This window comes from Piliocolobus tephrosceles, chromosome 2 (assembly GCF_002776525.5).
Source record: "Piliocolobus tephrosceles isolate RC106 chromosome 2, ASM277652v3, whole genome shotgun sequence".
In the NCBI taxonomy this organism is placed as follows: Eukaryota; Metazoa; Chordata; class Mammalia; order Primates; family Cercopithecidae; genus Piliocolobus; species Piliocolobus tephrosceles.
The window spans coordinates 25,745,274-25,769,298 of NC_045435.1; the positions used below are offsets into that span (position 1 = coordinate 25,745,274).

Consider the following 24,025-nt stretch of genomic DNA (forward strand, 5'->3'; position numbering starts at 1 on the left):
GTTTAGTGTTGCTTTTTGTTTATGAAATACTGTTTTGTAGCAGCATTTCAGTGCTTTTAGAAGTATTTAATGATTATTTAAGAAGGACATCAAAATGTACAGTATTATTTACATGGTTAAGAAAAATACAGAGTTGATTGGAGTTAAGATTTCATTTAGAATTCATCAGAAGATCACCATATAATCAAAAGGATATGTCCAGGTCCAAGGAAGTCTTTCTAAAGAAAAAGTTCTATAAACTTCAGCATAGACAGCACAGACTTTGGTTAATTATCCAAAATTGTGTATGGTTATATGGAACATAAAAAATACATGCAGTATATAAAAACATATATACAAAAAAGACTTCCACACAAAAGAAAAAGTATTTCTAAGCAACTGTGAAGATAAACAGTGTTTTTTTCTCAAAAAAGTCAACTTGTATTACAATGTATATAATTGAAAACACTTTGCTTAATGCTCAAATTTCCTTTGCCCACCAGCTTTTATAAATGCCAGTTTAAAATTACTGTCTTTCCAATTTATTTGCATCATATTTACTAGAGTTCATAGTTTTGGAAAACAAAACATTAAAGTTAAGCAGCCTGTTCAGAACCTATTATGAGAAAGCCAACCAGATTTAATTGAGGCTTGAACTTATGATACAGTGCTCCTTCGTATCAAGACACTGCAGATTCTCATCAACCTAAACCTACATTATCAATGATAAAACCTAAGAAAAACAATAAAAATTGTGTATTGTTCACAAACAAAAATTAGAATCATTTGTTCTACTGCTTTTTTCCATCAGATTCTTACTTTTAATACTAAATAAAACATTTTAAGAAAATATTGAAGTAGAATATTATAATAATTCTGGCACATTTGTTGTAATTAGGCAAATAGAAATTCAAACTAAAAGTTTCATGGGACTTATTTTGATGGGTCAAAAAGAGAAAGCCAATGAACAAAACATTATGAGTAATGTTTTAATGCAGTGAGAAAGTGAGTCTGTATTACCAGGGTAAAGCATACTAATTAAATTTGAAATGATTTTCTTTCAAATTAAGTACCTATGCAGAATTCAGGTAACTTCTTACAACCTGCTTTTATTGTCATATTCCAGAAATCATTAGATGCAGCCAAAGGTCATCTCATTAGTTTTTTTCTTTCCTTTTTTTACTGCTCAAATGAGTAGCTCATCACTTTTTGAATGAATCTGATCGATAAAGTAATTGAAAATCTCCTGGCCAGACGTAATTTTCAGTTTCAAGGATGCTGTGGGTGAAAGATGACCACAGGTTTCCATGACACTAAGGTCAAGGGTTAAATGAACATTTAGGGATCCCAGTGATCTGTGAACAACTCCATGGTTTTCTCTCACTATGCATATAAATACTCAATAACCATTCACATAAGATCAGGATGTGACACTTATGGTCAGTACAAGATAGAAATACATCTTATCTCCCCGTCGTTTTAGTTTCTATTGGCTCTATTCACGGGATGCTGATTACAATTTCATAATTGTTGGAGAGACAAAGATAGAGCAAAAGAAAAGAAGAAATAAAGAACAATGCCAGTGAATTAACGCAGAAGTCTTTTAAAGAAATATATTGAAACTCAAGTATATTCAAACTTATTAGCTTAATCTACGATCGGTAAAGTTGTTGCTCAACATAGCACTATTCAGCATCATTAGCAATTTCATCTTTTATGAATGCTTGAATTATAAATATTTTCATAAAATGAGTCTAAATGTGATAACAGATACATTTGCTACAAATGTAAAACAGGCATATCTCAGAGGTATTGTATGTTTGGTTCTAGACCACAACAATAAAGCAAATATTGCAATAAGGAAGGCCACACAAATTTTGTTTCCCAGGGCATATAAAAGTTATGTTAAGTGTAGAATAATACTATGTCTAAAAAAAAGTTAGTATCTTAAAAATATTTTATTGCTAAAAAATGCTAATGATTATTTGAGCCTAGAAGGGTCATCTTTTTGGTGATGGAGGATTTTGCTTCAATGTCGATGGTTGCTAACTGACCAAGGTGGTGGTTGCCGAAGGTTGGGGTACCTGTGCCGATTTCTTAAAATAAGACAATAAAGTTTATGATATTGATTTACTACTCCTTTCGTGAAAGATTTTTCAGTAGCATGCAATGCTGTGTTATAGCATTTTATCTGCAGTAACATGTCTTTCAAAATTGGAGACAATCCTCTCAAACTCTGATGTTGCTTTATCAATGAAGTTTATGGGATACTCTGAGTCCTTTGTTGTCACTTCAACAATCTTGAACAGAAGTAGATTCCCTCTCAAGTCATCACTTTCTTTGGTCGCCCATAAGAAGCAGATCTTCATTTGTTCAATGTGTATCATGTGACTGTGGCAATTTAGCCACATCTTCAGGCTCCACTTCTAATTCTAGTTCTTTTGCTATTTCCACCACATGTGCAGTCACTTCCTCCACTGAAGTCTTGAACCCCTCAAAGTCATCCAACTTTCTAAACTCCTGATAATGTTGATGCTTTGGCCTCCTCCTGTAAATCATAAATGTTCTTAATGGCGAGTATAATGGTAAATCTTTTCCAGAAGGTTTTTAATTAACCCTGCCCAGATCCTTCAGTTGAATTACTGTCTGTGGCAGCTATAGCCTTAGAAAATATATTTCTTAAATAAGACTGGAGAGTTGAAATTATTCCTTGATCCATGGGCTGATGAATAGATGTTGTGTTAACAGGTATAAAAACATTAATCTCTTCGTACATCTCTATCAGAGCTCTTGGGTGACAAGGTACGTCGTGGATGAGAAATAGTATTTTGAAAGGATTTTTTTTTTTTTTTTCTGAAGAGTAGATCTCAACATTGTACTTAAAATATTTTGGTAAACCATGCTGTAAAGAGGTGTGCTGTCATTCAGGCTTTGTTTTTCCATTTATAGAGCACAGGCAGAGTAGATTTGGAATAATTTTAAGGGTCATAGAATTTTTGAAATAGTAAACGAGCATCAGTTTCAACCTAAAGTCACCAGCTGCATTAGTTACTTACAAGAGAGTTAGCCTGTCATTTAAAGCCAGGCATTGACTTCTTTTCTTCAGCTATGAAAGTCCTAGATGACATCTTCTTTCAATATATGGCTGCTTTGTCTCCACTGAAAATCTGTTTAGTATAAGCCACTTTAATGAATGAACTTCTGGATAACTTGATGAAGCTTCTATATTAGCCCTTGATGCTTTACCTTGGTGTTTTTCCTTAAATCTCATCAACCAACCCCTGCTAGCTTCAAATTTTTCTTCTACAGCTTCCTCCCTTCTCTCAGTCTTCAAGGAACTGAAGATAGATAGGGCTTTGCTCTGGATTAGGCTTTGGCTTAAGGGAATGCTGTGACTCACTGATCTATCCAGACTCTCAAACGTTCTTCGTATCAGCAATAGGCTGTTTGACTTTCCTATCATTTTTTGTGTTCACTGGAGTAGCACTTTTACTTTCCTTCAAAAACTTTTCCTTTGTATGCATAACTTTGCTAACTGTTTAGCACAAGAGGCCCAGTTTTTGCCCTATCTCAGTTTTTGACATGTCTTCCTCACTAAATTTAAGCCTTTGTAGCTTTTAATTTAAAGTCCGAGACATGTGACTTTTCACTTGAACACCTGGAGGCCACTGTAGAGATACTGACTGGCCTAATTCCAATACTGTTGTGTCTCAAGGAACAGGGAGGCTCAGGGAGAGAGAGAACGACAGGGGACTGGCCAGTGGGTAAAGAAGTCAGAGCACACACATTTATCAATAAAGTTTGCCATCTTATATGGGTGGAGTTTGTGATACCCCCCAAAATTATAGTCGTATCAAAGATCACAGATCACAGACCACCATAACAGATGCAATAATAATGAAATTGTTTGAAATAGTGGGAGAATTACCAAAATGTGACACAGAGACCCAAAGTGAGCACGTGATATTAGTGAAATGCCACCAATAGACTTGCTTGACCCAGGGTTGCCATGAACCTTCAATTTGTAAAAACTATGGTATCTGCAAAGTACAATAAAGGAAGGTATGCCTGCAAGCACTTGTCTTTCTGAACATGACATACGTTTTCATTCTAGCATGGAATTTCAAATGGCTCTACAATTCCCTGAAATATATCAAAATAAGTGTGGTCAAAATGAAAATAATGGCTCAGATATTATTAAATCATTAACCTATATGAAAAATCAAAACTATCAATAGAAGCTTAAGGCATCAATGTGGCAACTTCATATTTAGGGACAGATTCATTGATAACATGTGTGTACATATTTAGTTCTGTTTCATTTCTTTACTGTCAAAATCAACAGCATTGTAACTTCCAATCAATGTTTCTGCAAAAGGATCTTGACTTTGTAATTGCTTACTCAAGTAAAAATCAATATAGGAATTAATATTCAAGCCAGTTGTAACAAAATGTTTAGAGCAATCTCAGTTGGCAGAAGATTTAAAATTGGTCATTACTTATTTTTGACCACAGAAGGAAAGCTAGAAAAAGTTTTGTAAGATATCATGAGCTAGTATAAGGTCTCAAAGGTTTTCCATTTATTGTATCAGACGTAATTCTGAATATTCACTGTTTTATGAACCACATCAGTCACATCAACTGGTTCTTCTAGTTCATCAACTTTGCTTCCTACAAATATGGTTTGCCTTTTCCATAACAATTTCTTCATTTAGAAACATTTGACAGTCAATCTTCTATAAAATATTATAAGTAGCTAAATGATAGCTGGTATCTTAAGCATTACGTTAGGAGTGTTCTTAGGAATATAGAATAAACTGTAGGCTTTGGTCAGAATATCTTATTTTTCAAGTGTCTGTATCTGAACATTTTTGTTGGCAGGTGAAAACATAAGATTTTAAAAATGATTAATAATTATCCTTTATTCTTTTAAAGAAATATGGAGGTTCAAAGAATCAAAGACCTTGCCCATCTAAGGAAGAATTTCTCATCACTGCTATCCTTGAACCTGACTTCTCCTTTCAGTTCCACGGCAGTAAATCTCTGCAGCATCAGCAGGTGCAGCCACTAACGACTCAATGTCCCTGCAGCCAATGTTTGTCTGTTCTATTTATTCCCATTCCTGACATGTCACTGAATCAGGCCATACCATGAACAGATATTAAAAAATACTGCCTTTCTATTAATTTTAAATGACCTTTTAATCTACATGTAAATTTAAATTGTATAAAAGCACATCAAATTTCACCAGTAGAGAAAGAAGAGGATCAAGAGAGGCCGCAGACCAAAGCACTTACATCTCAGAAGCCAGCATTAGGGGAGAAAACAAAACTAAAAATCCTCACAAATAAAGGAGAGTAAGAAAGAATTTTCAATTTAAGACATCAAAGAATAGGGATTAAATTCACACTCAGAGGTTCATGAAATATCTCAAATTTGCTAGCTGTCAATTGTGCCAAAGAAGCTGCTGGGAAAAAGTCAGATTATGCAGAGCCCATCATCCTTTTCAACTTTCACTATGAATGTAGGTGCCTCAGTTAAGATTCAAAGTGAATATGTGCAAATAAAAATAATAATTTTAGCATTCTTCAGCATTTTGAAAGGTAGGTAGTTAACTTACTGAATGCATAATTAAAACCATAGGCATGTCCTAATGTGATTAGCTAACTAAAAACTCATCTCTGATAATATTAAAGGTGGTATCACCTCCTCCTAGAGTGAAATAAAATTATTAATGTCTAGTAGAACCAATCATGTCAGCCTAAGACTAAACAAAAATATACAGATGACATTTCAATATGCAGTGAGTGTGGTAAGATTTATTTAAAATAATGCACTATTCTATTTTTAAGAATTAAGTAAATTATCTCTGAAGTTCTTCTTTGGGGAAAATAAGCGGTATTCAATCAGGGAGGATTAGAAACTACTAAAAAAATGTGACCTGGATTCAAACTGAAAAGATAAGCACACATAGAAATGATTTCACAAATCAGCAAACTCCACATGATTAACGTGTGTCTAGAAATAAAAATCCGTGTTTTCGTAAGACAAATCTAATAAAGATATCGCACCATCAGTAACCTCCAGCTGAGCTTTTGCTAAAATGCTTCCTGCCACAGTTAAAGCCTGGCAGATGTAGTAACCCGCGTCGGAACGTTGAATGTTGGTGATTGTGAGGTCTCCGGTTGGTGACACTGAGCATCTACTGTTGGGCTGCTGGGGTTGGTTTGGGAAAAGTAGGTTCTGTGGAAGCAAGCACAGTCTCATCAATATTCATTTTCCACTTAAAAAATTATGTGAATAAAAGCTACTACAATTAGGGAATAAACTGGGAAAAAGAAAACACATGGATTACAAAATATATGGTACAGAAATGTTTAAATGCAACACAGTGGGTTTCACTGATCAAGTGTTTCCAAATCATGGTGAAATAACATCCTCTAAGAAGTCAATATTTTCTCGTTGAAAGAACAATCATCTGTGTTTTTAAAGAATGGGATCTTTATCTCATCCTGATATTCTGCTAGTTAATTAATATCTTTGAAACTTGTTTCTTCGTCTGGAAAATGGACAAAACAATTCTTATCTGACTCAACTGCTAAGGCCTCCTGAAGATCTGGCCGTAACATGGACTGGGGATGGGTTGTACGAAGTGCACAGCTCTGAAGAATGCAAAGTATGATTGCTGTCGATCATTCTGAATACTTAATGGACTCAACTGAATTTCTCCCAAAGTTGTTCAAAAGTGCATGACAGAGAGCCGACTGTACTTCTGCTATGAAGTTTTTGCACCTTTGAATGGGGCTATAAACAAATACTAGAATTTAAGCAAGATTAAGCAAATTACTGAACATAAAAAGAAAATGTAGAATGTTTCTAAAAGTGTGTTACCTTAAACAATTTCATAATATTATTTTTTTTAAAACAAAATTAATTTACTCTATATCTCATATATACATATGGCCTCATTACAAATTGAAAAAGTTCATCTATGAGAGGAGTAACATTAATTTGGATGAACTATGTTGCTTTACTGTTGTTCAATTAAGAAAAACATTTGAGTATAATAAATTACATTGGGGCTTGTTTCCAAGTTGGATTATAAATAAGAAGATATCAATTTTTATGTTGTATTTACTTACAAAAAAGGACATTATAACCCTCTGGGATCTGTTTCTCCATATAGTAATTAATTTTCCATGTTTGTAATTAAACAGTTTCAATACGTTGCAATCAGGAGGTAATAACATTCAATTAAAGGCACAGGACACATTTTCACCTTAAAATGTTTTTACCCTTGAAGTAATACCAATGGAAGAGGATAAAATAGGGTATTAACACTTTTCAATTATGCTAAATGACTTTAATCCTGCAAATGATGTCCTATTTTAATTAGAAGCTCTTCTCTTTATTGCAACATGATGGATGTCCACTTTATTAGATTCAAGTGTGACACTATAAGCCCACTTTACATAAACATTACCATGTTATTAAACTCCTTCTAAAAGGAGTGATGTTTGCTAGCATGTCAAGAATGTAGTTTCAAGATGCTATTGACCTCTTATAAAATGTGTGCTACTATATAAGGCTAGACATTTTCATGCATAGAAACACGATTTGAGAATCAGCTGATTCTACTGTAGATTCCAAATGTATTACCAAAATAAACAAGCTAAAAGAGAGAGTCTAAATTCTGAAGCCACTTGAAAATGATACAATAACTCAAAGTGCACACTTTCCTACAATTAGCCATTAGAATACTAATTTACATAGCACTAATATATCAGATGGGCTTTATTCTCTACGGGATCTCTTCCTCTACACTGTACCATCAGTCCACCTTCTAAATGATTCGTTGACATGGAAAATGGCATTATATGAAGGTTAACCCATCATTTTTATTATCTGCTTGCATGACATAGGCAAAAGAAAATGGATTACAAGCAAAAACCGGGAACTTCACAGCTCTTCCCACCTTGGAGATTGCCTGGGTATCCTATTAGAGCTAATTGGCATTATCAGTGTATATTGAGAAATATGGACCATTAAGTTCAGGCTTTTAACTGTTTCTATTGATGGATGGTCATAGATCACTATAAAAACTGGATACTGAAAACAGTAAGACCGATTTATTTTTTCCCAATATCCCAATTCACGATTTGAGAATTTATAATTTGCTCAAGCACTTCTCTCTTGTTCTCATTCACAGAATTGTTTTTCTCTCTCTCCCTCTCTCTCTCCCACCCCATCCCTCTCTATCTCTACCTCTGTCTCTCTGATGGGAGAGAGATAGGTGAGGGAAAGAAAACAAGACATAAGATTTTGTGCAATCTTTAACATTGATATCTCTGGAATTATATGCCGCTTTGTCAAATACAGAAAAAGGAATACTTAAATGCTATTTAATTGTTATTTATTTTGAAACCATTAACAAAGCTGCAGCATATTTAAATGCCCTATGTTTATTAAGCTACAAGGCCAATACACATTTTATGCACTACCTTGTAATTCAACTTGGAGCTACTTTAGGGAATGTGATTTACACATGATATAGTCTTAGCTATATAATAACAGACACATTATAATGAGATTTCACTCAATACATGGGTTTAAAGTGTGAGTATGCAATGATCAAACTGCTTTACATCATTATATTTATCATCAATGACATAACATTTTGCTTAACCTTCATAATGTGTAAAGCAATTTTATATATAAAACGACTTACTCATTTAAACTTTATTTGTGTGAAGTAAAATGTATTAGCCTTGTATTTTGCATTAAGAAAATGAGTTTCAGTACATTTAAATAGCACTACAAAAGTTGTACAATTTATAAGGAGCAAACTGGATTTCGAGTTTTCTCCTTTGTGTGTGTGTGTGTGTGTGTGCGTATGTGTATGTATGTGTATGTGTGTAGTGTGTGTCTATGTGTATGTGTGTGATGTGTGTATATGTGTGTGTGTGTGGATGTCTCTGTGTGTGGTGTGTATGTATGTGTGTGGTATGTGTGTGTGTGTATGTGTCTGTCTCTGCATGTGTGTGTATATGTGTGTCTATGTGTGTGTATATATGTTTAATTGTCATGCTGCCTTACACTTACTTGAGAGTCTGAGATGCTAACATCTGAAAAGAATTTTAAAGCAAACAGTCAAAGAACTCTATGTGTGGAAACCTATTTTATAATTACTAAATTATAAAGAAGATTTGAGAGTTCAGATGTGGAACAGTTCTGATGTTGGATACGGCAATGGCCATCGCCTTTCCTTACATTCCCATCACTACACTTACATTCCACAAGTCACAAGAGGAATGACTCCATTATTGGAGAGCTGAGTGAGGAATAAAACGCCATTCGTCCATCCAGACTGAGCTGTTAGAACTGCCCACTATGAACTGGCACAGGAATTTATAGAAACCCACAACAGTTAGAGATAACGGCTGAACAGAACTTCTAAAGGCTTCCTTGCACACATGTATGTTGCAGATAAATGTATGTAAGTTTAATCAACAGAGTCCTCTAATGCAACTTGTATTTCCCATCTCTGGCCAAGGTTTTAGATTTCCAGAGATGTTTAATAATGATTTCCATTATTCCGAAGGAAATTCTTCTGGAACATGTAGCAATAACAGAATGTGATGAGGAAGACCACCAGGAGGTCTATTCCTCAGAATATGCCTAGTAGTGCATGTTTCTAGAAAGTTTAGAACGAAAATATCTCCAGGTCCCATGGGGATGCATGGATACATTATTTTGCAAACAACACAATTTTTGAACTAGTTTTAGCTGGAAATTTTACTCATTGCCTACGAACCTAGAAGCTAAGCAGTTGTCCAAGTTTGGACCAAGTTCTAAATGAGAAAACTAGTGTATCCAGTTGACTTTTCATAGAGACTCTGAGAGGCCATGTTGCCCAGAGAGGGCCCTGGAGAGGACAAACCAGGGCAGAACGAGGACAAGACAGGCATGGGTTCCTTCTAGTGTACTACGTATTATTTCCTGTCTAACCACACTACGGATGCATCCAGGAGGAACGGAGAAGGAAAAGCTTTACCCTACTCTTAAATGGAAGCATGCTTTAATTAAGGATAAGAAAAGTCATTTATGCTGTGTATTTAAGAGAGAGGATTGAAATTAAATTCTGGGTCAATTAAAAAAAATATTTCTGACTGTTTTCCATGTCACAGAGACTCTATCATACCACGTAACTCAATACAAGAAAACAAAATTAGCTTTACCTTAACAGATTTTAAATAGCTACAGAGGTTTTGGTTTGACTTTTAACGATAATTTTGTTATATTGCTTTATTGCTGTTCTGTGTAAGAGACTGAATTTTGAAAAGATTAATACTAGAAAATAAAGAATGCTATTACTAGAACATCTGACTCCCACTTATTTTTACATTCACCACTCTCTTCTTCAGAAACAAAATAAATTCAAACATTGCAAACAAGAGAAGCAAGGCAAGTTTCAGGAGCAGCAGAGACAGTAGAAGTTCAGAGATTTCAGAAAAGCAGTGAAGCCTCACACTCACCTGGCTGCCTTCTTTCTGCCAAAAAACAGCTGGCTGTGGGTTTCCTTTAGTTTCACAGGGAAATGTCACTGTTCGACCTTGAGCAACAATCTGATCTCTTGGCCGAACCACAAACTGTGGGGGAGCTATAATTGAAAAGAGAAGAAAGTGTGTAAATATCAACCACCGACAAAGAAAAATACATCAAGGAGAAAATACGGTACTATGTTGCTTGTTCAGTGCCAGGGAGAGACTACGGTTTATTATTTACTTTTACACATTTCTCAAAACACAAAAAAGAAAGACATTATATTCAATTCAAATGTGAGGAAAGAAGCAAAATTTTTAGCAGACATATTTTAAATGTTGTACATTGTAATCCTTTGGCCTATATATCCTTGCATAGAAAGTTAGATTTTTTAATGATTTTAACACTTTTAAGGAAAAACATGGATCCTCAAGCTGGTTCTGCTTTTTAAATAAATAAAGATAAAAAAAGAATCACTCTCTTATTCAACCATCTCCTTCCTCTAAAGTCAATTTATTGACAAGTATTGGCTGTTTTTATAGTAACTGCAAGAATTATATAAGGCACAGGGATACCAGAAGGTATAAAATATGACCCCTATTCTTAAAGTGCTTATATCTAGAATTCAAGAGTTGAAAGATTAAAGACATTGAAGAATTGAAGAGATGGGAATTACATACAAGGGTAATAAGCAATATAAATAAATGTACTGAATGGTTGACTCAATCTAATTTATTTCATTTAGATAGATAAAGATTAGTCCGGAAATTACTATGTTCCCCTACCGGGCACTAAAGATACAGAGATGAGAAGCTTTTACCCTGAAGCCATCAAGGAGCTTATAGTCTAATAGAAAGGAAAAACACAATGACAATGACGAAAACCAAAACAAAATTAAATCAACACTTATCTAAGACTGTGGGAAGTGCAATGATAGAGGTGATCTCAGAGCACAGCGGAGGAGAATTTAAGTTATTGTATATATAATAAATATAATAAAACGTAGGAGAAATAAATCCCTTGGTGTTGTAAAACTACAGAAGGCTGTGTAGAAAATGGGCATTATGGCAGCTTTGAGGTAAATGGAAAAATGAACACATGCCAAACAAGGCGATTATGGAGCAAAGTATAAGGAGCAAGAACAAACTTAGGATATACAGTGTGTAATTTGGTAGGATGGAGGGTCCAAGTTATGTAAACACTTTTGGCTACAAAGGAGGGTTTAAGAAGTCAAACTGAGGATTTTATTCTGATTTTTTCTAAGCTGAAAAGTGACAGATGCAAAAGATAATTTTTGGCGGCTTTAACCCTCTAATGAATGTAGCATGGATTGGAGAGGAAGGCACTTAGTCTGTAAAACAAGGAGTCTAACTGGGAGGCTATTAAAATGGTACAGGTGAAGCTAATGAGACCAAGACCTAAGTAACTCCAACAGAAAATAAAAGAAAGGGATGGGGGTAAAAATCCTAAGAAATTTCAGATTTAAATAGTGGTCTAATGATCTTGAGAGAATAAAGGGAAAGACAGTAGGCAGTATAACTGGAAGTTTTCACAAGGGCATCTCCCCACCAAAACCCATTTTTGTTGAACAGAAAACACCGTGCTTATTCCATGACTTTTGTAATAATCTACTTCCACTTAAACTAGCTGCTTAGGCTAGAAAACAGAGACAGAAAACACTTTAAAATCAACTCTAATTTTTAGAACCTAGTGGTACTTTAAAGCCCTCTAACCATAAGTGATGTCTGGTAAAAAAGTGTGACTTGAAATCATTTCAGTGCTTCAGGAGAAAAGAAGTGCAGCTCCAAGAAGAGGGTGAATGCAGAGCAGCCCCAAATGTGCAACCAATAATTCCTCAGCCTTACAAGAATGCGAGCGTGGAAAAAGCAGCAGCATTTTTCCAAACAATTCACTGGGATTTGTATTGACTTATTTTTTGGTGTTCTATTATACTGCCTCCTAGTTCAACACATCTAACACATATCCCAGGGATAGATGGGATAAATCTACTAAGAGAAATTTTCTTCTATAACTATAGATAACAGAAGACTCATTCTAGCAGTATGGAAAACCCAGATTTATGAATCTGTTTGAACAGAGCATGGTATGTGTTGCCTTGTATTTTCAGGAGATTAGTTGCTTCTTACAATCTTCTTGTTATTTCTACACAATTTTCCTGAATCAGCAGATACATTGATTTTTTTCCATGTTTTCTAATAGAAATGATAGTTTAAATCAATGTTACAAAAGTACCTTACAGAAAACTCTTAAAACACTGCAGTGACCATTTTTTTTCAGTAGAAATGTGAAACCACCAGGTATTTGTACCAAAAAAAAAATTAAGGTTTGTTTCTGTCATCTGCAATATTGTAGAAAAATTATATTTGTTATGAAACAGTCGAGTATATAGTTATCTCTTTGTGATTCTATAAAGAAAAATAAGAGTATCAACATGGACATTTGCTAAGTGAGAAGTATTGAATAATTTAGCATGTATCTAAAACTATTAAAAATTCAAAACTCAGTTGAGTCAAAATCAGTCATTTAAAAGACTTGAATAAAAATTGCCTATTTAGCTTATTAGTTAATTTGTACTGATTTGGGCCAGAAAGAATTTAAATTATCTCACAAAAGTAGTTAGTAAAACCTTAGAGTCTTGGATACTCTATACAGTCCTTCTTTACAAATTTTTAAAATATATTAACTGAGAATAAACATGATTGAAATCATCAAATGAAATCAATGAAATATAAACATATATTTATGTGTTTTATAGTTTCAAGTATATTATTCTTCATCTATCCAGTGAAATTACCAATCTCTATCAGTAAAATCACCAGGTGTACTTTAGAAGTACAGACTTCCATGAATTTAATTTTCAAATTTTTGAAAAATCTTTTTTGTGGATGAATGATTTTGCAAAATTCTTTTGGCATCTAGATACTACAATTTTAACACAGCTGCTAAAATATAGTCCTCAAAATAAGGACTGACAAATGACCACATCTATGCATCCACTTTTCTGAAAAGACATAATTCATCCATTTAGTCACATAAAATGTATTGATTGACTAAAAATGATGATACATTCTGGTTGGTACAGGAGATGGGAAGCCAAATAAAATTGTTCTTGCCCTGTAGCAGAGACTTACAAGTAAATACATAAACAAATACACAAAAATGGCAAAATGTGATTTTTTCAGTGAAAACAGAAAAAAATGCAGAGGGCACCAGGGGAGAAAGAGTGGAACAGAACCAATCAGGCCATGTTGTGAGAAAAAAAAAAAAAAAAAAAAAAAGGGGGAAAAAGTGCTAGGGCATGGCCACATTAGAGCTGTACTTTGGAGGACAAGTAAGAGTCGACTAGGTGAAGAGTGGTACGGTCACTTGGGACAAAGAGAAGCAGCACATAAGGCAGAGACGCATTGAACTGGATTTTTAGGGGCTTGTAAAGGATTCTGAGAATAAAAGAAATCCAGGTCACAGAGGTGATATAGACAGGACCAGATGATTCCTGCTAAACGGGTGTAACATTTCGTCCTGAAAACCGTAAAGATCTGTTCAAAGACATTTTTGTAAGAAAGATAGAATCAGATTTCTATTTTGGAAAGGGTGCTTTAGAAGCAATGTAGATGAGGATTAGAGAAAAAGCAAAGACAAAGAGCTGGGAAATCTTCACAAGTTGGGGCAGAAAGTCCAGTTGAGAATTTCTATTTATAGTAGCACCCGAAGATACCATTTCATCAGGGCTTTTAAAGGACAAAGAAATTCTGAAAAATCATGACATAATATTTACCACTGATAGTATAATCTAAAAAGGCCAGGAAATTATAATTTCTGGAACTTTTACCCAATACTGGATTATTTTAAAGACCACTAACAAAAAACTGTCAGCACCTGTTATTTATCCTACAAAATATATTTCCATGTGATGTTTATTTATATTGTACATTTACTCCAAGTCGTAATGTGTTGTATTTCAAATGCATCCAATAGACTATTGACACCAGAACTTATGCCACATTGATCTTGTTGGAACTAAAATCATCTAATCATTTTTTAATTAAAAAATGGAAAATATGGAAACATTTATCAAAGCAAAAAATTTGAAGAGTATTCAAGTCTGTGAAAATATACATCCTTTTCTATTATCATCTGAAGGTGGACCAAAGAAACAAATGGCATCAATTACTTTTACTTTTGTAGACTCTCTGCCTACCCAAGATCTATATTGCAATCTTCAGTGAAGGGATATCAGCTGAAGGAATTTGTTTTTGAGGTTTTAAATGAAAAATGGCATCAATAATTCTTCTAATAACCCTCCACAGTTTCAGTGTCTCTGCCAGGTGGCAGTGAAAATGATCTGAAAAGACAGTATTTGGCTGATGGCACCAATGGGAGGGAGTAGACAGAGGTGGCATTTTATCAACACAGCACAATAGCACAAAGTGTGCTATACATAAAATAGATTTTCTATAATGACTCCCATTAAGTATTAAAAAAAAAAAAAAACACTACTAGGTCCTCAAGATGACAATTCCAAACACACGTTTAAACCCAATGTGAATTAAAGAGATTGAGTTATAAACTCCAGAAGAATATGCCTGTTATAAAAATGGCAATTCTACTATATATCTCTAAGAGAGAAGACTATAAAATATATATTTATATTGTGTCTGAAACCTGAAAGCATTGGAAAAATCTTTTGTAACTACGATGTAATATCCTACTTGCTTCATCTGTCAAGTGATTATACCTTATTGCTTCAGCTATAACTAGAAATGAGATGAAGCCAACAGAATGGCACAATTTAGTGTTTAATCAACACTTACAAGTTACAAAACAATAGCTCTGTAAGAAAAGTATGTTGTGTGATTTCCAGAGAAGTAGACCCAAATATAAAAAGGTCAATTAAGATTAGAGGTCTGGGACAGTTCACTTGAAACTGTGTTTTGAGAATTTAAATACAATGCACAGTAAATTAGATTTGATTTCTGCTAAATTATGCTTTGATACTGCACTCAGCCCAAGCTGGCTTCAATCAAAGTCACGCTACAGTTCTGTTATGCTAATGCGTGCCAGTGAGTATGAGTGGGTGATATGGAAATCAGATAGCTGAACATGAGTAGCAAGCACAGGCTGTGCATGAGGTGGGCTTTGAGATGAGGGGATGGGGGACTCTAAAGGTTAATCACATCATGTTCAGAGTGGTTTCAACAGGAAAATACGACTTCCTACGGCAGGCATTAGCACGGAGAGAGTCGTGCAACAGTCAGGTCCGTTCATATGGGGCACAGGGCAAATACAGGCATGCTCAGCCACTCTTTTTCTTTGGATATAATTTTATGCCTGAATGAATACACTTTTAATTCTATAATAGCCATTTTGAATTTTTTGACAAACTCAAGTACAATTGTTTTTGCTATTTCATATATTTGCTTACTAAATACTAACATATTCTATAAGCATATTTAAGAAGCATTCTCTTCCATCATTTGCTTGAGTTAAAATTTCACTTAGTCGCAACCCGTTTAATAGAATGGCAATAATTAACATTAATTGAGTGCTTATTATGTGCCAGAGTTTGTGTTAAACCTTCCACAGGCATTATCTCAATTAATATTTGAAAAGCCTTATGTTTCAACTACTATCATAATGAAGTAAAACTCGTAAACTGAATCTCATGAAGGACATAAGTAACGCAGCTTTTTAAATTTTATTTATTCTATTTTATTTTAATTTAATTTAATTTTATTTTAAAGTTCCGCTGTGTGTGTGTAGGATGTGCAGGTTTGTTACATAGGTAAATGTGTGCCATGATGAACTGCTGCACCTATCAACCCCTCACCTAGGTGTTACCCGCAGCATGCATTGGCTATTTTTCCTGATGCTCTCCCTCCCGCTGCGTGCCCCCACTGCCCCCGACTGGCCCCAGAGTGTATTGTTCCCCTCCCTGTGCCTGTGTGTTCACATTGTTCAGCTTCCACTTATAAGTGAGAATATGCAAGAAACACACCTTTCTGAAAGTTAAATTAGATTGGAGGGCAGGTTTGATTTCTGGTTTATTCCAATGCCACAGTAGGAACTCTTAAACACTGAGATGCCAGATTAATTTGGTTCCCTTTGAACCAAGATCTGATTAACTAAAAATGTGTCATATCTAATACCAAGAAGAATGATAGAATTTTAATGCCATAATTTCCAATATGCTATAAAGATTTGAAAAATAACAACATTATGTTTTCCCTGAATAGTTGTTTTTATCATTAGGGTAGCATAAAACCCATTGCCTTTCTCTTTCTATACTACCTAGAAGTATAACCTTTCTTAAGTACACTTTCTTCAAGTCACTCTTTATTCATAAACCTATCGTGCTTTTCATTTCATCACAGTGAAAACCTACAATTCTTATCATAGCAATGCTTGCAAATTATTCTCCTCAGTGTAGCATTTTGGCTTCCATCAGCTGATCTAAGATTTTCCAATTCTGACACTCATTTGTCCTCAAACTAGCTCCAGCATTTCAGCAGAGCAGTCTCTCCTTTCAATCACTGGCATTTGCTTGGTCTTGTGGTTAACCCACCCTGATGTCAATTATCCTTTGGTCCTCTTTGTCAACAATGATTAACCTGAACAATCTCTGACCTTGTGCTTGTCTTGTGTTCTTTCCAGTTTAAGGTACTTGTTCTTGCTCGCATTGCCTCGTTTCTCTATTTCTCCCTAGCCTCTGTGTCAGACTTCCTCAGTTCAGTTTGAAGTTTTTACTGGTACGGGTGTGGTCTACTATTTAGCATATAAATGGTGTACTTATTTCACCTAGAAAAGCCCAAAACAGTAAACACTAAATGAATGCCTGGGAATAGTACATTTTAAAAAGAAGAGAATCCTTGATCTAAAGCAAATACTCAATATTTTTTCCATCTCATTATACCTAAGGAATAATATACCTATTGCATTATACCTATACACATACCCACCAGTGACAGCGACTTACTATTGCAGTAGTAAATATGGTGTTTGAAAAAAATATATAGGTGATTTGAAACAAAAACGAATCGATTCTGATATATGTTGTTTCAAATATGTTACCTGAATACAAATCTAACGGATTCTGATATGCCCTTTCCTAGAGAGTGCTGCTACACCACGTTGGAAATTTATGACCCAAGACTATAAATGAGAAGTCAACATTCCAGAGTAACAAAAGCACTACAGACAAATAAAGGCATTGTGTAACACTGGGTTTTAAAATTTCCTGCAAAAGGCCGCGCCCGGTGGCTCACGCCTGTAATCCTAGCACTTTGGGAGGCCGAGGCGGGTGGACTGCCTGAGCTCAGGAGTTTGAGACCAGCCTGGGCAACATGGCGAAACCCCGTCTCTACTAAAATACAAAAGAAATTAGCTGGGCATGGCAGGGGGCGCCTGTAATCCCAACTACTCAGGAGGCTGAGGCAGGAGAATTGCTTGACCCCGGGAGGCGCAGCTTGCAGTGAGCCGAGACTATGGCGCCGCTGCACACCAGCCTGGGCGACAGAGCAAGTCTCCGTCTCTAAAAAGAAGAAGAAGAAAAAAAGTTTCTGCAAAAATTAGTTCATAGGCTTTGCCTCCACCAACAAGAAACAGATAGTGAGAAATCGCTTCTTTACAATGCAATATAGACCAGTAACAAGAGATAAATGTTTACTCAACTCAGGTTGGGTTCTAATTTATACATGATTTTTTCTTCAACTTATTTAACTTCATTTAATTTTTACTATGTAATATTTCATTTGATTTCAAAAGATTTTCTGTTAATAATATTGGAAATGCACACACACTGCCATGGAAATGTTTGATTTGAAGCTTATTAACACATAATTCATCTCAGAGGAAGCAATGTATTTATAATAGAAAATATAAATTAGAAATATAGGATTGAAAATAATCACTTTTATAAAGACTATTTAATCACATTTTACTCATTTGTCACTATTTCCAAGAAATGTAAATGATTGGTCGGGCGCAGAGGCTCACGCCTGTAATCCCAGCACTTTGGGAGGCCGAGGCGGGCGGATCACGAGGTCAGGAGATCGAGACCATCCTGGCTAACACGGTGAAACCCCGTCTCTACTAAAAATACAAAAACTAGCCGGGCGTGGTGGCGGCGCCTGTGGTCCCAGCTCCTCGGGAGGCAGAAGCAGGAGAATGGCGGGAACCCGGGGGGCGGAGCTTGCAGGGAGCCAAGATGGCGCCGCTCACTCCAGCCTGGGCCCCAGAGCCAGACTCGGTCTCAAAAAAAAAAAGCAAAGGATAAAATTGCTAAGTTACCTACCTTTCTAATTAACTATTTTGTTTTGTTTTTTATTGGGTCCATGGCAATAAATCCTTTAGATGAGTGATACACATTCTTTGCCACCAGCTACTTACTTGTAGCTAATAATAAAAATCCTTATTCCACAGTAAAATACCAATGTCTATACCTGATATGGTTTGGATGTGTCCACACCCAAATCTCATCTTGAATTGTACCTCCCACAATTCCCACATGTCTTGGGAGGGACTCCGTTGGGAGGTAACTGAATTGTTGAACTGGGTCTTTACCCTGCTGTTCTTGTGATGCTGAGTCAGTCTCACCAGATCTGATGGTTTTATAAAGGGGAGTTCCCTCACAAAGGGCTCTCTTGCTGCTGCCATTTAAGACGTGCCTTGCTCTTGCACCGTGATGATGAGGCCTCCCCAGCCATGTAGAGCTATGAGTGGATTAAACCTCTTTTCCTTATACATTACCCAGTCTTGGGTATGTCCTTATTAGCATCATGAGAACAGACTAATGCAATACCTTTTCTTTCAACAATAATCATATATATGTATATGTGCTTCTTCAATGTCAAAATGAAAAGGAAAAGCACTAAATGATTTACTGCTCTCATAAATACGAAAAAATAAATAAAGAGAATAGAATGAGTACCATGAATCATATCCTTAGATTCTTCATCAATTTAGACTTCATATTCTACTCTACACCCAGGAGAGGTCTCACATATACATACAAATTACATTCATTCCTTGTATGAGTAAAACATGTTACCATTATGCAGCTATTACTCTTTACAGTTTGGAAACAGTCTTGGAATTTGTTGATTGTGAGATTCATTTTGGAGGGTTCATATAATATCAGAACCTCCTCCCCCACAAAAACCCTCAATTATTCAAAATCTGATTACTTGAAAAGGCAGTAAAGTCAGCCAATAATTACATAGTATGACTACAAAATAACATAAGTGGCCTTCTGAATTGCCATGTGTTGCAACTGTAAAAACAATTCCAAGGAGGGCCAATAGCACTGAATTTATTTTGGTAAGTGTAATACACATACAACCCCAGAATATGTATATGTTTTGTGAAAGTGGTTCAAACCATTTTCTTTCATTTAGAGTCACACATAATGTGCTTCTGCCTGAAATGGCACAATGTAAATATCAAAATGAAATATTGATTTTGAAATAATGAAATAATCACTCTAGAATGGAAAGAGTGCTTCTGAAAAGAGTTAACTCAGTTCAAAATGTCTTACATTTTTAGATCTCATAAGCAGGCACATAAAAACAGTGTTATAATGAACAGCTACAAGCACATAGCCATTTTATACTTGGGTCAGTGCCTTAACACTTATATTTTTGTTTTTGAAGGCAAAACATTACTGGAACATACCACAGTAATAAATTTCTACAAAAATGAATTCAGATGTTACACGGCAATTCAATTCATAATACTATTCAATTATTTTTTAAATAACATTAGTGGTTTTATTTTGTGTCAGAGGGTACCAAGATCTCTGTCCTCTGGAAGTCACCTCCTACCAGAAGAGACATTCATGGAAACAATCAAGGGTGTTACAACGCATGTTACAATTGTGTTGTGACATGTTACAATACAATGTAGGTTGTAATACATACATACTAAGCAAAATAGTAACTTGACTCAGTTGGCCTTCTACAGATGGAGAAACCATAGAAAGAGAGAGAGAGAGGAAGAAAAAGAGAAAAGAGATGGAGGGAGAGAAGGAGAAGAAAAGGAGTGAGAAAGGAAGAAAAGAAGAGGGGGGGAAAGAGAGAGAGAAACAAATTTGATTTGTTCCTTTAGATTAAGTTGGAAAGGAAGGGAGGGTGGGAGAATGTTTCTCCCGAGGGGAAAACACAGGCAGTACATTAGAGACAGAAGTTTCTCAGACTGCCCCGAGGCACCATTCCCCTCACCTGGCTTCTTTGTGCCTGAGGCAATCTAGACGGGTGTGCTCCTTTAGTCAGCTTAGGTATTTGAAGGCTTGTGGCAAGGAATATAATTCGACTGTGAACTCGCTCATCGTTCGAGTTTGCCAGGCAGAAATTAAACTGAGGGATTGTGGGAGTGGAACCATGTATTTTTTCATCTAAATGGTCTTTACTGGGTTTAGCAAGTTCACTCTAATCCTATAATCATATTAAATATTTCTACATTGTAATCAACAGGAATAGTTTACTCACACTGTAAATAAGGTGGGCACATGTGCAGGTAATTTTAAACTTTATTATATTTCAGATTATGAAAATAGATTTCCTTAATTATAGGTAGGTATAGGAAATCATATAACTATGGAAATCATTATGAGATTCACCATGCAAGTTTCATAGAACTTTTAAATATACATAGGTGTATATACATTATAGGCAATAAAAAGTACTATTAACTTAAAAACTAATTCATTATTAGAGAAATTAACTCATTGTTTGTAAATAAATGATCTCATTTTTGACCAGCAGAAGACTAGTTTAAAGTGGTGAAAAACTTCTTTCAAGATCTTAAATTCCTAAATCGGGAAAACTTGACTTCTTACATCTGGGATAGAAGGGGTTGTAAGTGTGGGAGTAAAGAGAGGGAAACTATAGCTTAAAATGGCTCTTCAAGTAAATGGTGAGACAAGACATCCATTTTCACTCACTTAACCTGTCAACTTGCCAGAACTGTCATGTCAGCACTCCAGCTAAACCACGAGGGCTGATCACATCCCATTATCTCATTTTTTAGAAAAAGATTGCATGAAGATGCCAATCAGAAAAAAAAAAAGAAAAACTTGAAACCAAGGAACAAATGTACTGATGCTGAAGGGATGCTTAGTTAACGGAATTTTAATATGCAACTGCAATGTTTCTTAATAACATTAATTACACGCTTAGTAAGTCACCATCCTAGCTCATTAGTGCCTTCTTTTTGTTGTATTTTATCTCCTACCAGCAGAATGGGGAATATGTGATTGGCCTGTTATCATTAATGTTGCTTAATCTTTTTATAGCACTATTTAAAGCTGCTTGCATAAACATTTTCTAGGCAAATATTACCTATGTATGCATTTGCGTGTATCAATTAACTGCACCAACATTTGTGTGCCCCCACCACACGTCAGTGTGATGCTAGACCTAGAGGCGGCAGAAAGATAATATAACAATGTATTTACTGACAAAGAGCTGATAGTTTTGTCGGGGAAATGAAAATAATATCCTCAGTATATCTGGAAAGCAATACTTGCCATAAGTGAGATTTTAAAAGGCATTCAGATATATTTTAAATCAAAATGTAATATAGTTTGCTAGTTTATATATTTTTAATAAATCTAATTATGTACTATTCCCTTGAGTGACATTTAATATGTTTAAGTAGTGTAGCAATTCAAATACCATGCATATTTAGGTGTAGCACATATCATAAAATCTATTTTACAATATATGTCTCATGACATCTCTGTCCACAAAGTGCAGCAACTTATGAAAATTCTGACTTTCTTCGAATACGTAATTCAAATGTTAATGTGATTTTTTTCTGGACACAGCCAGTGAAACCTCTTAATACTAATCTCATAATACTGTTTTGAGCCTGAGTATTTATACTATCCTAATATTTAATATTTATAGTACTTTAATTTTAAGTACTAATTAAAAATACTTATATTTATTTTATTTTTATTTGAAGAGACTCCAAAAATGATGATTATTCAAACTTTTGGTGTTTAGGTTAAGATAATTGAGGAAAGGCTTAGATTACTTCACTTTCCTGTATTGAGTACAACAAAAGACATGAATAATAAGGAAAAACGACCAGAGCCCCCAAACCACAAATTATGAAGTGCCCCTGCCAAATACAGTAAAGTCTGAAGAAACCTGAGGAAGCACACTGGACACCAACCTAACTAGCCTTCATCCTTTATCGATACCAGTTGCACAAAAATTATCTAACATCATTGTGAGAGCCCATCGCATGATCCTTTTATGGGAAAAATAACACTTAAAGTAGAGTGAGACATGGGAAATATGAGACATCACTGCAGAAAATAAGCTAAAATTCAGAAGGCAGAGGAAGAAGTACTAAAAGAAAGAAAGAAAGAAAGAAAGAAAGAAAGAAAGAAAGAAAGAAAGAAAGAAAGAAAGAAAGAAAGAAAGAAAGAAAGAAAGAAAAAGCCTACTGTAGTTGGCAGAATTCTGAGGCCCCATGACCTCAGGCAGGCGCTTCCTGGAAATACTTTCATGATTATATTAGGTTACAAAAAATATTTAGAGATACACTTAAGGTTACTAATCAGTTGACCTTAGAATGGGTTGATTCATCAGCTGGGCCTTACTTATTACTCTGGATCTTTAAATCAGGAAATTTTCTCTAGCTGATATCAGAAAGAGGCCTCAGAGAGCTACAAAGTAAAGCACATGAAGAACTCAGGGCACCCCCGCTGGCTGTGGAGACTGGCGGCAGCGATGTGCGAAAGCTGAAGAACAGTCACTGAAAACAGTGAGTCCTTTGGGTATATACCCAGTAGTGGGATGGCTGGGTCATATGGTACATCTAGTTCTAGATCCTTGAGGAATTGCCACACTGTTTTCCACAATGGTTGAACTAGTTTACAATCCCACCAACAGTGTAAAAGTGTTGCTATTTCTCCACATCCTCTCCAGCACCTGTTGTTTCCTGACTTTTTAATGATTGCCATTCTAACTGGTGTGAGATGGTATCTCACTGTGGTTTTGATTTGCATTTCTGTGATGGCCAGTGATGATGAGCATTTTTTCATGTGTCTGTTGGCTGTATGAATGTGTTCTTTTGAGAAATGTCTGTTCATATCCTTTGCCCACTTTTTGATGGGGTTATATACATCATGCTGCTATAAAGACACATGCACATGTATGTTTACTGCGGCACTATTCACAATAGCAAAGACTTGGAATCAACCCAAATGTCCATCTGTGACAGACTGGATTAAGAAAATGTGGCACATATACACCATGGAATACTATGTAGCCATAAAAAAGGATGAGTTTGTGTCCTTTGTAGGGACATGGATGCAGCTGGAAACCATCATTCTCAGCAAACTATCACAAGAACAGAAAACCAAACACTGCATGTTCTCACTGATAGGTGGGAACTGAACAATGAGATCACTTGGACTCGGGAAGGGGAACATCACACACCGGGGCCTATCATGGGGAGGGGGGAGGGGGGAGGG

The 24,025-nt window shown here is 35.4% G+C and overlaps 1 protein-coding gene across 5 annotated transcripts in view; it reads right to left on the reverse strand.

Annotated features, from left to right (window-relative positions):
* ROBO2 (roundabout guidance receptor 2) overlaps positions 1-24,025 on the reverse strand; it is a 1,747,433-nt gene that overhangs the window by 90,529 nt on the left and 1,632,879 nt on the right. For all 5 annotated transcript variants that reach the window (XM_023184990.1, XM_023184988.1, XM_023184991.1 and 2 more), the window contains 2 exons: positions 10,515-10,639; positions 6,051-6,222 (listed from right to left, as the gene is read on the reverse strand). In XM_023184990.1, coding sequence (XP_023040758.1) covers positions 6,051-6,222; positions 10,515-10,639 — 297 coding nt within the window. The remainder of the gene's footprint in view (positions 1-6,050; positions 6,223-10,514; positions 10,640-24,025) is intronic.